Source organism: Polyodon spathula, chromosome 8, assembly GCF_017654505.1.
Source record: "Polyodon spathula isolate WHYD16114869_AA chromosome 8, ASM1765450v1, whole genome shotgun sequence".
Taxonomy (NCBI): Eukaryota; Metazoa; Chordata; class Actinopteri; order Acipenseriformes; family Polyodontidae; genus Polyodon; species Polyodon spathula.
This window is the reverse complement of record NC_054541.1, coordinates 49,018,088-49,031,633: the sequence shown is the minus strand read 5'-3', so window position 1 is coordinate 49,031,633 and position 13,546 is coordinate 49,018,088. Positions and strand designations below refer to the sequence as shown.

Genomic DNA, 13,546 nt, shown 5'->3' with positions numbered 1-13,546 from the left:
TGAACCACGACCTTCAGAATGAAACTGAATTCATGCGATGCAAAAGCCAACAAGAACAGCAAGTGAGATGAGAAACACAGAGCAGCTATGAGTCGCGGGGAAACACTCTGTTTTGCTTGCTTTCATGTTTGGTTTGGAGGCTTCAACAACCCTTTGATGCCAAATGTAATTGAAAATTGTGCTGCAGTACGGGGTAAAGTACTGAGAATTAACACTCCTTAGAACACCAAAGGTATCTGAAAATATTTAGATTGTGGGAACGTGGTCCAAGCGGTGGTATTCTTACCACTGAAATCCTTGCTGTAGTTAAAAAAAACAACAAGTTTCATTGAGAAAAACAAAAAAAACAAAGCTATACTTTTATTTGGCCATAATTCATCAGGAAATCATGAAGGTGGATGAAAAATACCTTTATTGCACAAGTTTCCTCTGCTTACTGTGATAATATTTGTTTTCATGTCACTCTTGATGAATCACAGCTGCTGAGCTGGATCTCTGCTGTAAACGACACAGTCGGACAAGGGGTGACTGGGAGCACACCTGACAAGGGGTGAGCCAGTGTCAGATTTTCAGCTTCAACCAGCTGTTTCCACTTCCACATTAACCCTTTAATGGTCAGTTTACCTGGAAGAGAATCGCTGGTGTGGCAGTTGCACATTAAAATACAGCACGCAGCCAGTGCAATAGCTGCTCTGCAGCTGAACCTACCCTAAGACTGCTGAGCCAAGAATCCAACACAGAAAAGTGTGTGTGAAGCAACAGGTTTCCAGAGTCCTGGTCTCAGGCAGGCTGCTTTCTCATGCAGTACAGGAAGGTTGGTCCAAAAGGGGCAGGAAAGACATTTCAAATAAAAATCATTTGCTGTATAAATAAGTTTGGGAATAAAAAAGAAAGTCATGCATAAAAGTATTTAACTAAACTGCACAGGTTTTAGAACTGTAACTGTTATTAAGCAGGCATTGACAAATAGCTTATACAGGTAACAAGGTCATTCCCTATAAGATAATAGGAGAATTGCAATATCAGTAAAGTAGCAGACAATTAATTATTATTATTATTATTATTATTATTTATTATTATTATTATTATTATTATTACTAGTGTATTATGTCCAAAGCACCCCCTCCTTCCTTTACTAGCAGTGTATTACAAACACTGTCCTTTACTAGCAGTATTACACACTGTCCAAAGCACCTCCTTCCTTTACTAGCAGTGTATTACACACTGTCCAAAGCACCCCCTCCTTCCTTTACTAGCAGTGTATACACACATACACCCTCCTTCCTTTACTACAGTGTATTACACACTGTCCAAAGCACCCCTCCTTCCTTTACTAGCAGTGTATTACACACTGTCCAAAGCACCTCCTCCTTCCTTTACTAGCATACACACATACATACATACATACTAGCAGTGTATTACACACAATGCACCCCTCCTTCCTTTACTAGCAGTGTATTACACACTGTCCAAAGCACCCCCTCCTTCCTTTACTAGCAGTGTATTACACATCCAAAGCACCCCCTCCTTCCTTTACTAGCAGTGTATTACACACTGTCCAAAGCACCCCCTCCTTCCTTTACTAGCAGTGTATTACACACTGTCCAAAGCACCCCCTCCTTCCTTTACTAGCAGTGTATTACACACTGTCCAAAGCCCCTCCTTCCTTTACTAGCAGTGTATTACACACACACTGTCCACTAAGTGTATTACACACTGTCCAAAGCCCCTCCTTCCTTTACTAGCAGTGTATTACACACAAAGCACCCCTCCTTCCTTTACTAGCAGTGTATTACACACACTGTCCCACACTGTCCCTCCTTCCTTTACTAGCAGTGTATTACACACTGTCCAAAGCACCTCCTTCCTTTACTAGCAGTGTATTACACACTGTCCAAAGCACCCCTCCTTCCTTTACTAGCAGTGTATTACACACTGTCCAAAGCACCCCCTCCTTCCTTTACTAGCAGTGTATTACACACTGTCCAAAGCACTGTCCAAAGCCTCCTTCCTTTACTAGCAGTGTATTACACACTGTCCAAAGCACCCTCCTTCCTTTACTAGCAGTGTATTACACACTGTCCAAAGCACCCCCTCCTTCCTTTACTAGCAGTGTATTACACACTGTCCAAAGCACCTCCTCCTTCCTTTAGCAGTGTATTACACACTGTCCAAAGCACCCCTCCTTCCTTTACTAGCAGTGTATTACACTGTCCAAAGCACCCCTCCTTCCTTTACTAGCAGTGTATTACACACTGTCCAAAGCACCCCCTCCTTCCTTTACTAGCAGTGTATTACACACTGTCCAAAGCACCCCCTCCTTCCTTTACTAGCAGTGTATTACACACTGTCCAAAGCACCCCCTCCTTCCTTTACTAGCAGTGTATTACACACTGTCCAAAGCACCCCTCCTTCCTTTACTAGCAGTGTATTACACACTGTCCAAAGCACCCCCTCCTTCCTTTACTAGCAGTGTATTACACACTGTCCAAAGCACCTCCTTCCTTTACTAGCAGTGTATTACACACTGTCCAAAGCACCCCTCCTTCCTTTACTAGCAGTGTATTACACACTGTCCAAAGCACCCCTCCTTCCTTTACTAGCAGTGTATTACACACTGTCCAAAGCACCCCCTCCTTCCTTTACTAGCAGTGTATTACACACTGTCCAAAGCACCCCCTCCTTCCTTTACTAGCAGTGTATTACACACTGTCCAAAGCACCCCCTCCTTCCTTTACTAGCAGTGTATTACACACTGTCCAAAGCACCCCCTCCTTCCTTTACTAGCAGTGTATTACACACTGTCCAAAGCAGCCCCCTCCTTCCTTTACTAGCAGTGTATTACACACTGTCCAAAGCACCTCCTTCCTTTACTAGCAGTGTATTACACACTGTCCAAAGCACCCCCTCCTTCCTTTACTAGCAGTGTATTACACACTGTCCAAAGCACCCCCTCCTTCCTTTACTAGCAGTGTATTACACACTGTCCAAAGCACCCCCTCCTTCCTTTACTAGCAGTGTATTACACACTGTCCAAAGCACCTCCTTCCTTTACTAGCAGTGTATTACACACTGTCCAAAGCACCCCTCCTTCCTTTACTAGCAGTGTATTACACACTGTCCAAAGCACCCCGTCCTTCCTTTACTAGCAGTGTATTACACACTGTCCAAAGCACCCCTCCTTCCTTTACTAGCAGTGTATTACACACTGTCCAAAGCACCCCTCCTTCCTTTACTAGCAGTGTATTACACACTGTCCAAAGCACCCGTCCTTCCTTTACTAGCAGTGTATTACACACTGTCCAAAGCACCTGTCCTCCTTCCTTTACTAGCAGTGTATTACACACTGTCCAAAGCACCTCCTTCCTTTACTAGCAGTGTATTACACACTGTCCAAAGCACCCCTCCTTCCTTTACTAGCAGTGTATTACACACTGTCCAAAGCACCCCCTCCTTCCTTTACTAGCAGTGTATTACACACTGTCCAAAGCACCCGTCCTTCCTTTACTAGCAGTGTATTACACACTGTCCAAAGCACCTCCTCCTTCCTTTACTAGCAGTGTATTACACACTGTCCAAAGCACCCCCTCCTTCCTTTACTAGCAGTGTATTACACACTGTCCAAAGCACCTCCTTCCTTTACTAGCAGTGTATTACACACTGTCCAAAGCACCTCCTTCCTTTACTAGCAGTGTATTACATAGTTGTTTTGAGGTAGCTAAAGACTAGAAGTAACTAAAGACTGGAGAAAAACATATTTTTTTTAAATATGGCCTTTAACATTTCTAATTCATAAAATGATTATAAAATATGTTTGAGAAATGTCAGTACACTTGCATACAGATGTCATGCCGTGCATAGAAAACATGTGGACATTCAAGCAACATTTGTGTTTCCTTTGTTTTATGGTTAATAGTAGCAGTAAGTAATTTTGTTTTTTAAATTCAGTTTATACATTATGAAGAGTGTCTGTTATCATAGGAGACGTCATTTTGCACAGTTTCAGCAGGCAGAACAGACTACACAAGATAAGATCACTTATAAAACAAGAGATAACTGGCCCACTCACTGACAATTAAGACTAACCAAAAACAACCCATTATTTTACCCATCTTGAGGGACGTAGCTTTGGGTTTTATAGTTCTGCAGAATGTGATTTTTTTAATGATTTGCAAGGGTTTTCATTTCTTTTTTAATTATAACATGCTACGAATCTAAGGTTGATATTTTGTCAGAAACAAACATCTGTTTTCCATTTTCACACAATTCCATGGATTAATTTTGCTCAGCATTTCCATTTCATATATTTTCTTTATAACTGCACTTTACATATGAACATCTGTTTTATATATATATATATATATATATATATATATATATATATATATATATATATATATTATATCTATATATATTTTTCTACTAGAAATGATAACTGGCAATGCACGTAGCTAACAATCGACCAGCCGTACTGGATAATATTTTACAATCCCCAAAAGGAAGTGAGTGACAGTCTCTCAACAACCATGTTCAGTATTGTTTTTGGACCTGACAGCACATTCCTCCGGTGTTTTCTTCAATGTACATTTCAGTAGCGCGGTTCAATGCTCAGTTTACAGATCAGTCAGGGACTGACTGACTGTCACTGCAGGTGCTGGCTTTGTGGAGCTGCACTATCCACTTAGCATTTAATTAAAGCAGATTATTCCTGCAGTGAGACCACTCTTAAACGAGGGGGGGGGGGGGGGGGGTGATATAATGCACTGATCGTCTCGTTCAAAAGAGCCACACGTGAAGTATGTAATGTCAAACACTGATCATTTCGTTTAAACTCTTACAGTAAACAATAAGAACACAACAAGATCAAGACGCTTGCTATCCATTATATATATATATATATATATATATATATATATATATATATATATATATATATATATATACTACCACTTAAAAGTTTTAGAACACCTTCATTTTTCCAGTTTTTATTGAAATTTATGCAGTTTAAGGTCTCAATGTACTCTGAAATTAAAGCACAGAACAAATAAACAATTGGAGATAAAAAAAGAAATCATGGAATCGTTTTGTTTAACAAAATTTAATCTAAATTTTTGACTCAAAGTAGCCACCTTTTGCAGATATAACAGCCGAACATACTTGTGGCATTCTTTCTACAATGGAAATCAAATATTGTTTGGAAAGTTCTTCCCAACACTGTTGCAGAAGTTCCCACAAATGTGTTGCACTTGTAGGTTGCTTTGCTTTCACCCTTCTGTCCAGTTCATCCCAAACCAGCTCAATGGGGTTTAAGTCTGGAGACTGTGCTGGCCATTCCATGATTTGACGCCTACTGTCTTGTTCTTTTCTTCTAAGGTAGTTCTGACATAGCTTGGAGGTATGTTTTGGGTCATTATCTTCCTGTAGGATGAACCCCTGACCAACTAGGCATATACCAGAGGGTATTGCATGGCGCTGCAAAATGCTGTGGTAGCCGTTTTGGTTCAGGGTGCCACTCACTCTGTGCAAGTCGCCGACTCAGGATCCTGCAAAAGAGCCCCAGACCATCACGCTTCCTCCTCCATGTTTGTCAGTTGGTGTCACACACCAAGGAACCATCCTTTCGCCTATTCGGCTGCATACAAAAACCCTGCATGATGAACCGAAGATTTCAAATTTTGATTCATCGGTCCATATGACCTTCTTCCAGTCTTCAGTAGTCCACTGGTGGTGCTTCATGGCCCAGGCAAGCCTCTTTTTCTTATTTTGCCATCTTAGCAATGGCTTTTTTACTGCCACTCAACCTGTCAAACCTGCATCTCGAAGTCTTCTCTTCACAGTTGAAACTGAGACTTGCTTACTTCGACCAGTGTTAAGCTGTGCTTGAAGCTGTTGTCCTGTGAGCCGCCTATCACGCAAGCTATTGACTCTCAGAAACTTGTCTTCTGATTCTGTTGTGGCTTTGGGTCTGCCAGACCTCTTCCTGTCAGAGTTTCCTCCAGTTTTCAAGAGCCTTTTGATGGTGTAGGAAACTGTACTCACTGACACCTTGGCTTTCTTTGCAATTTCTCTAAAGGAAAGACCTACACTTTTAAGGGTTATAATGGTCTGTCTGTCTTCCTTTGTTAATTGCCTTTTTCTCGCCATTATGATAGCAATATACTACTTCTTGCATTACAATACTGTCCAAATAATGCTTAAGAGGGTGTAGTAACACAGTCTGTTCCAACACTGCTTTTATACAGACGGAGAGTTTGTAAGTAATCAACAAAAGTTGGGACACCTGTAGGAATTGTTAGCATCAACTTTCAAGGCTTAATTTACTTCCATTGCTGCAGAACAGCTGTAAGTTGTTAACCCATTACTTGTTCCCTGGAAAAGGCCTTTTTGTATAACTCTGAAATGTACATTATTTTTCAGTTTTCGGTAACCTAAACTTTTTTTTTTAACCTCTGGCAGTTTACCGCTTTCCTTTGTACCATTTCAGGTTATTCACTGGACTTGAACTGCTTAAATTTCAATAAAAACTGGAAAAATGGGGGTGTTCTAAAACTTAGTAAAACTGGTAGTGTGTATATATATATATATATATATATATATATATATATATACACAAATATCTCAATGTTATTTTTTGCTATGACACATATAACACATTATTTTTTGCTAAGCACTGGTTTATCTATGTTGTGTGACTATCTATCTATATATAGATATAGATATATTCTGTATATCCATAAATGTGTGTTGTGTATAATTATATAGTATTTTTTGCTATTAAATGTAGCTACTGTTTTTTTTTTTTTTAATGCAAAACATGGCACAAAAGTCTATTCACGTTTTATAGTCTGATCTGCAAGGAACGCCATTAGAACAGCTGTTGGTTTAGCTTTTGTATTTAAAAGTACAGCAGCAGTGTACATGCACACAGTAACATACATGAAGGGGAGAGCACTCGGCTGGTGTGAATGGCAGTGCCCTATTAGTACTCCAGCCCTGTAAATATTTCTGTTGTGTTTATCTTGGGTTGTGAGATAACACACCGTGGCCTCAAATAACTTGGATTATTTCCAGGCACAGAGACGGACTTCGTCATGAAATGAACCGATTCCTTATTAGTGCTTTTGAACAAACACTCTCCAGTGTGAAGAACCTGCCTATACGGAGACCCTGCTCCCCTTTTCACTCTGTATTCACAGAGGGGACAGGACAAAACAGAAACTCCTCTTATCTGCAGCACGGGGATTTGCATCCATGGGCTCAATTAAAGGATTAGTTTTCTATACTGTACAAACGGCACCTTTGTGTGTACTCTGTAACAGATAAAAGCTGCATCTCCCTACTTGCAATCCTGCCTCCATGCAAATTCACCCAACTAGACAGACAGACGCTATGACAGGCTTTGCAAGAGAAATAGCAGATGATCCCTCTTGACAATGCTAGGGTATAGCTGTCCTGGCTGCCCATGCTAGCTCTACACCCTCTTGACAATGCTAGGGCATCGCTGTCCTGGCTGCCCATGCTAGCCCTACACCCTCTTGACAATGCTAGGGCATCGCTGTCCTGGCTGCCCATGCTAGCTCTACACCCTCTTGACAATGCTAGGGCATCGCTGTCCTGGCTGCCCATGCTAGCTCTACACCCTCTTGACAATGCTAGGGCATCGCTGTCCTGGCTGCCCATGCTAGCTCTACACCCTCTTGACAATGCTAGTTAAGTTATTATGTAGGCTATATGAAAATAACTGAGGTTCCGCATGCAGTTCATGTAGATAAATACCCACAAATGAATGACTTTTCTGTGAAAAAGCTAGTAGCACAATGTGATTGCTGTGCAATGGAGTTGTAGTGCAAATACCTAATGGGTAATTTGAAATGTCACTACAGGAGAATCGCATCAAAAAGAAGTCCTAACTGTTACATATAATAAAATGATGGGGGCTTGTTTTCTCTGAGAAACAGATCCTAGTATTATTGGTTACAGTAGTAGATGTGCAATCAACAACGTATTTCCTGATTGACTATCGGCTAACTAATAATCAACAGCAATGAATGCATTGAAAACCCTTTATTACTCAAAAACAAAAAAGCAATTGGATACAGCTGTGTGCATTATTATGTAGTGTAATATAATTATTATGAAGTGTAATATAATTAGGGCTTCTGGTTTTTGGTTTTAACTAGTAAAAATCAATAAAACATCCGATACAAAAAAAAAAATGAAATGGGTGTACAGCCAATAAACACCGGAAAAATAATGAAAATGGTTAATCAATTCATGTTGACATTAACCCTTTACAAAAAAAAAAACCTTTCCCAGTGCCACCGGGCAATGTCCCGCCTTCCTGACTTGTTTCTATCATTGATTCGTTCTGAATACTTTAAACCCACCCAACTACTGAGTGGCAGCAAATTGCTACATTTCTATTGGAGACTCGGCCTGCGAGTTTAAAACGAGATGGCTTGTTTGCGGGATTTAAAATTGTAATACAGTTAAGATACTGAGGATTTAAAACAGAATTGCAAATTGTGGTGAAATGTAAAAAAAAAGTCTCCACACAAAAACCCAGAAGAATGTTCCCGTGACCATAGGGGTTTTGTTTTAGAAGACAGCAAAGGAAAGAAGGTACATCTTAAGAGTGCAAGTATTGGCGAGTTACGATACATATTTTGACAGAAAAAAAAATGCATTTTGGAAAGTAACCAAAAACAATAATTGCATACAGTATATAAAAAGCGAAAGCAATTTAAAAACTCAAAAAAAATTAAAAAATAAGTACCAAAAAATGAAATTAATAAAAACAGGACAACAAAAGCCCTAAATATAATATAATACATGCATTAAGAAAACTCCATTATAGATACAGTGTGTGTGTGTGTGTGTGTGTATATATATATATATATATATATATATATATATGCAATCCAAGGAGCTTTTGTCTAGCAACGTCACTGGGAGGCAGCATGAGGGGTGAGGTGCCAAATAACCAGGGCAATTCACTGATCAATAAATATAAGAGAGGCGTAAAAAGCAATGGCAATCACTACTCAATGAATTACTGCATTTCTACCAGGCAGCCAGTAGTGTAATTACACACAGTAGTATCATCACTAATGACTGAGAAAACTGTATAAAAGTGTTTCCCAAAGTAAAAGCACAGCAAAGTAAAGCACAGTGAAAGCATGGTTAAGCACAGGTAAGCATTGTAAGGAATAGTGAGGTACGGCAAAGCATGTTAATAAACATGGCAAACCAGGGTATGTTAAATATAAAAAGAAGCGAGAAGTTCTTGAGGAAGTAATACATAAATAAATAAGTAAATAAGGCACGTGTTTCATATCATTAAATTCACCTTGAGCTTTCTGTGGAGGCTGCTAAGGGTTGCTTATCTAAACAGTACACCCTAAACAATGGTATCTGATAGAAAGGGTTCCAAGTGGACTTGCCAATATCGGGTGCAAAGTTCACACAGAGTGACATACACCGTGTAAGAACTCGCATTGAGAACTACACACCTTGGAGGAGTGCATGCTGCCATGTATAGCATATGAGCGAATAACCTGAAAGAACCCAGCCCAGCACTGCCTGGCCAGCTAGTCCTAATGCATGCACTGTGAAGTGAATTGTGCTGAGATAAACCACTGCAGGGTGTAGTGACCTGTTGTAATAACACTATGCAGACTCATTCTTTCCGGAAGACCTGCAAAAAACGATACATTGAGAAACACACTGCTACATAATCTTTAACTGCGGTATGCAGGCTAATTTCTGGTAAAGTCAAGCTAATGTGCAACATTTGTATTACATTTAACACAAAGAAGTTATCAGCTCAGGTCAGCAGTAATGTCAAATTCTCAGGTTTGAATCTGATGCTGTTTACAAAGACACGTCTATCCTATTTCTGCGGAATAAATTCCGCTGTGGCTCCAATGCGTGCAATACCACCGCTCGCCACTAGAGGCCAGCTAGTTCAGTCAACTAAATCACAAAATTGCACTGGGAAAGCCAAACGTTGCCTATAGATAAGTTTGAAAGAAAACTGTGTCAGTGTATTCTCAACATAAACCAAGACGCTGCTGATTGAATTCTCTTACCCATCGGTACTCTTATGTTTTATTTTTATTTTTATTAAACCTTCAGTTTATAACAATGATGTTGACTTTGATCTATCTTGTAAGAGTCTATATAGGCTCCTGTAGTCTAAAAACCAGCAGGTAAAGACAGTTATCCAGGACTCTTCACAGCCTCATCCCTGCGCATCATTTTGTATCAACGCGATGTGGTTATAATGAAAGCTACAGTTGAGAATCACTCTATCAAAATAAGACAGCCCGTTTGATTCTAAATAAGGACACAACAGCCAATCTGCAAACAGCTCCCTTATATTAGAGTAGTGTTATTGTATTATTACATCTTGCTCTTAATCGTACTGTAATTCTTGATATGTCTTTCACTGCAAATCGCCATGGGTAAGGGTGTCTGCTAAGAAATAAATAAATAAATAAATAAATAATAATAATAACGTTTCATTGTTTTGTATAGAGTATATCTATAATTTAAGTGTTACGTGATTACGCAAAATTTCAAAACGTTCAATTCTTCTTAAATCTAGAGCTTCAAAACTAATTGAATTAGTTATTTTAACAAGGCAAATAATAACAAAATAGGCTACAGTACATGCCCTAATAACTTCAGAAGTTATACTCGTCTCTTCTCAGTAAGTGGTCCAGACTCGTGATTGTTTGTATAATAATTTACTTGAAAACTAAAATAAATAAATCGCATCAATCGTTGCAATTATTGCTTAAACGCACTGTATTTGCCAAACACTTAGTCATATATACAGAGATAGATAGATACAGAGATAGATACAGAGATAGATACAGAGATAGATACAGAGATAGATACAGAGATAGATACAGAGATAGATAGATAGATAGATAGATAGATAGATAGATAGATAGATAGATAGATAGATAGATAGATAGATAGATAGATAGATAGATAGATAGATAGATAGATAGATAGATAGATAGATAGATAGATACAGAGATAGATAGATAGATAGATAGATAGATAGATAGATAGATAGATAGATAGATAGATAGATAGATAGATAGAGATAGATAGATAGATATATAGAGATAGATAGATAGATATATACAGAGATAGATAGATAGATAGATAGATACAGAGATAGATAGATAGAGAGATAGATAGATAGATAGATAGATAGATACAGAGATAGATAGATAGATAGATAGATAGATAGATAGATAGATAGATACAGAGATAGATAGATAGATATATACAGAGATAGATAGATAGATATATACAGAGATAGATAGATAGATAGATAGATACGACTTCGTTTTTTTTGTTTGTTTTGTTTGTTTGTTTGTTTGTTTGTTTTTTAGTGAATCTTTCAAAGCACTAAACCGTATCTATACCTAAGGTTGCATTGTTGCTTCCCGCTTTTGAATAATGGAGTGGGGCTGCACGCTGGCTCCTGGAAATGTTGTTTCGCACAGGATTAAACATGAACCGAAACACATCTTAAAGACACCGGGTTTTTATTTCAATTGCTTGATGACTCATAACAATAAGTTGCATTAATATCAACACATCGCAGTGTATGGAGACAGTACAGCGCGTTTCAAATACACTGCATACGACTTTAGCTCCACTCCTAAACATTACGGTGCGGTATGTAAATATGCTTTAATAGAAGAAACTAAATTATGTTGTTTTCACTTCTCGTTAATTGACTTCAAAACTGGCATAGCCTATATTATATATTGTATTAATACCCTTGGACGCTACAATGAACAGCTATACAGCTGGACTATGTGCTTGTAACTGGAAATAAGTTTCCAACGCGCGGCATACAACAGTGGAAATTAACCTTAAACTACAATTTTAAATCGCGACAGTATCTCCAAGTGTAGCCTATACCACATTAAGGTAAGTTTTACAAAACTGAGTGGTACAGTACAGGCGAAAATAACGATTGTATAGGTTATACCTTTAGCCTTTAAACGCACGAAGCATTTTAAATATACAGACAAACTTAATGCGAAATAGAAAAACTGACATTACTTAATTTTAAAAAAAGCACAGCTGATTTAAAATAATGCAAAAGATACATTTTTGTATTCATGTCATATATCAATAGTGTAGCAGGCAGCGTACGGTATTGCTACCCGTAGACCCTCCACTCCAATCTGCATAAAACGAGCAAAACAAACACAGCACAATGCCACCAAGGGTGTGTGACCGCAAGACTAACGTGACTGCGCAAGCATAATGCTCACAATGCTGAAAGTCCTTACCTGATCCCTTTGAATGCATGGCAAAGAAGTCCTCCTGTGTGATCTGCTGCTGCTGGACTGACTGTTCGCCATGTCTGATGAAATTACAGAGCTGGATCTTCTTCTCCTTTTAAATACAGGGATGTGCTCCTTTGCCCCCGCCAGGGAAGTACAGCCCCCTCCGTGCTGGCCCTGGCTCGGCAATAGCTGGTCTGCATACCTCGCAAGAAGGAACCCCAGCACCCCGACCAAGTACGCCAGGTAGGGTCTACAACCGGCCCGGACTTTATTCAGCGAGATCAGAGAAAGAGTCCTGACCAGGCTGATAAAGACGATGACAGAAAGCCCCTGCTTTAGTTTCACTCTCATCAGTGCCCCGGTTGCCAAGCAGGCGAGCACCACCACCGTTGCAGTGAATGAGAGTAACTGATCCTCCGAGCCGAAGAGCAAGAGCTGGGCTGCTGCTTCTCCCAGGTGGCACACGGTCAGGAGGAAAAGTGCAGTTTTTAGCATGACCCCGCATCGTGTTAGGTACAAGCCGACCCAGAAGAATGCACATACCAGCGTGAAGAGGGGCGCCGCCGAGTGCCACCAAGTTACCAAGAGCTCCGCCGCGCACCCCGAGAGATAGTGATGCACTGGCGAGTCGGGCACCTTGCCCCTGTTGTTGCTGCTGTACTCGATTTCCCCATTCACAAACTTCAAAGCCAACAGAACCGAGAGAGAGCAGAAGCACACCGCGGACGAGACTTTCCAGGAACTCCAGATTCTCTTCAGCATGAATGCCCCCCACATCTGGCATTCGGGGTCCCTTTGTAATGGTGGGACAGAGAACTTTGTGTAGCCATTGCGATCGGGTCCCCCGGAGTTTTTATTCTCGTAGCTAAAATTGGTTGATCCTGCTGTCATTTCCATGTTTTTTTTTTTTTTTTTTTTTTTTGTTTATTAATTATTATTATTATTATTATTATTATTATTATTATTATTATTATTATTATTATTATTATTATTATTTTTATGGCATATATGCTATGGTATCGACAAGTTATACCTTACTTGCTATACGGTAGGTTACCACTTTTCTTTTTTCAACCCCCTCTAAAAATATATATTACCTACAAAAAATATGAAAACAGTTACAGTACAAAAAATTGCTCCCTATGGTTTAATCAATAGTCATGTCTCTTTCATATAATACATATTGATACTATAACAATACACCTGTGTTTGAAATATTG

The 13,546-nt window shown here is 39.4% G+C and overlaps 1 protein-coding gene across 2 annotated transcripts in view; it reads right to left on the bottom strand.

The window, feature by feature from the left end:
* Positions 1-13,264, bottom strand: part of LOC121320102 (cGMP-inhibited 3',5'-cyclic phosphodiesterase A-like) — a 141,635-nt gene extending 128,371 nt beyond the window's left edge. For both annotated transcript variants that reach the window (XM_041258319.1, XM_041258320.1), the window contains exon 1: positions 12,330-13,264. In XM_041258319.1, the coding sequence (XP_041114253.1) occupies positions 12,330-13,223 (894 nt within the window). In that variant the 5' untranslated portion in view covers positions 13,224-13,264. The remainder of the gene's footprint in view (positions 1-12,329) is intronic.
* Between the last annotated feature and the right edge of the window lie 282 nt (positions 13,265-13,546).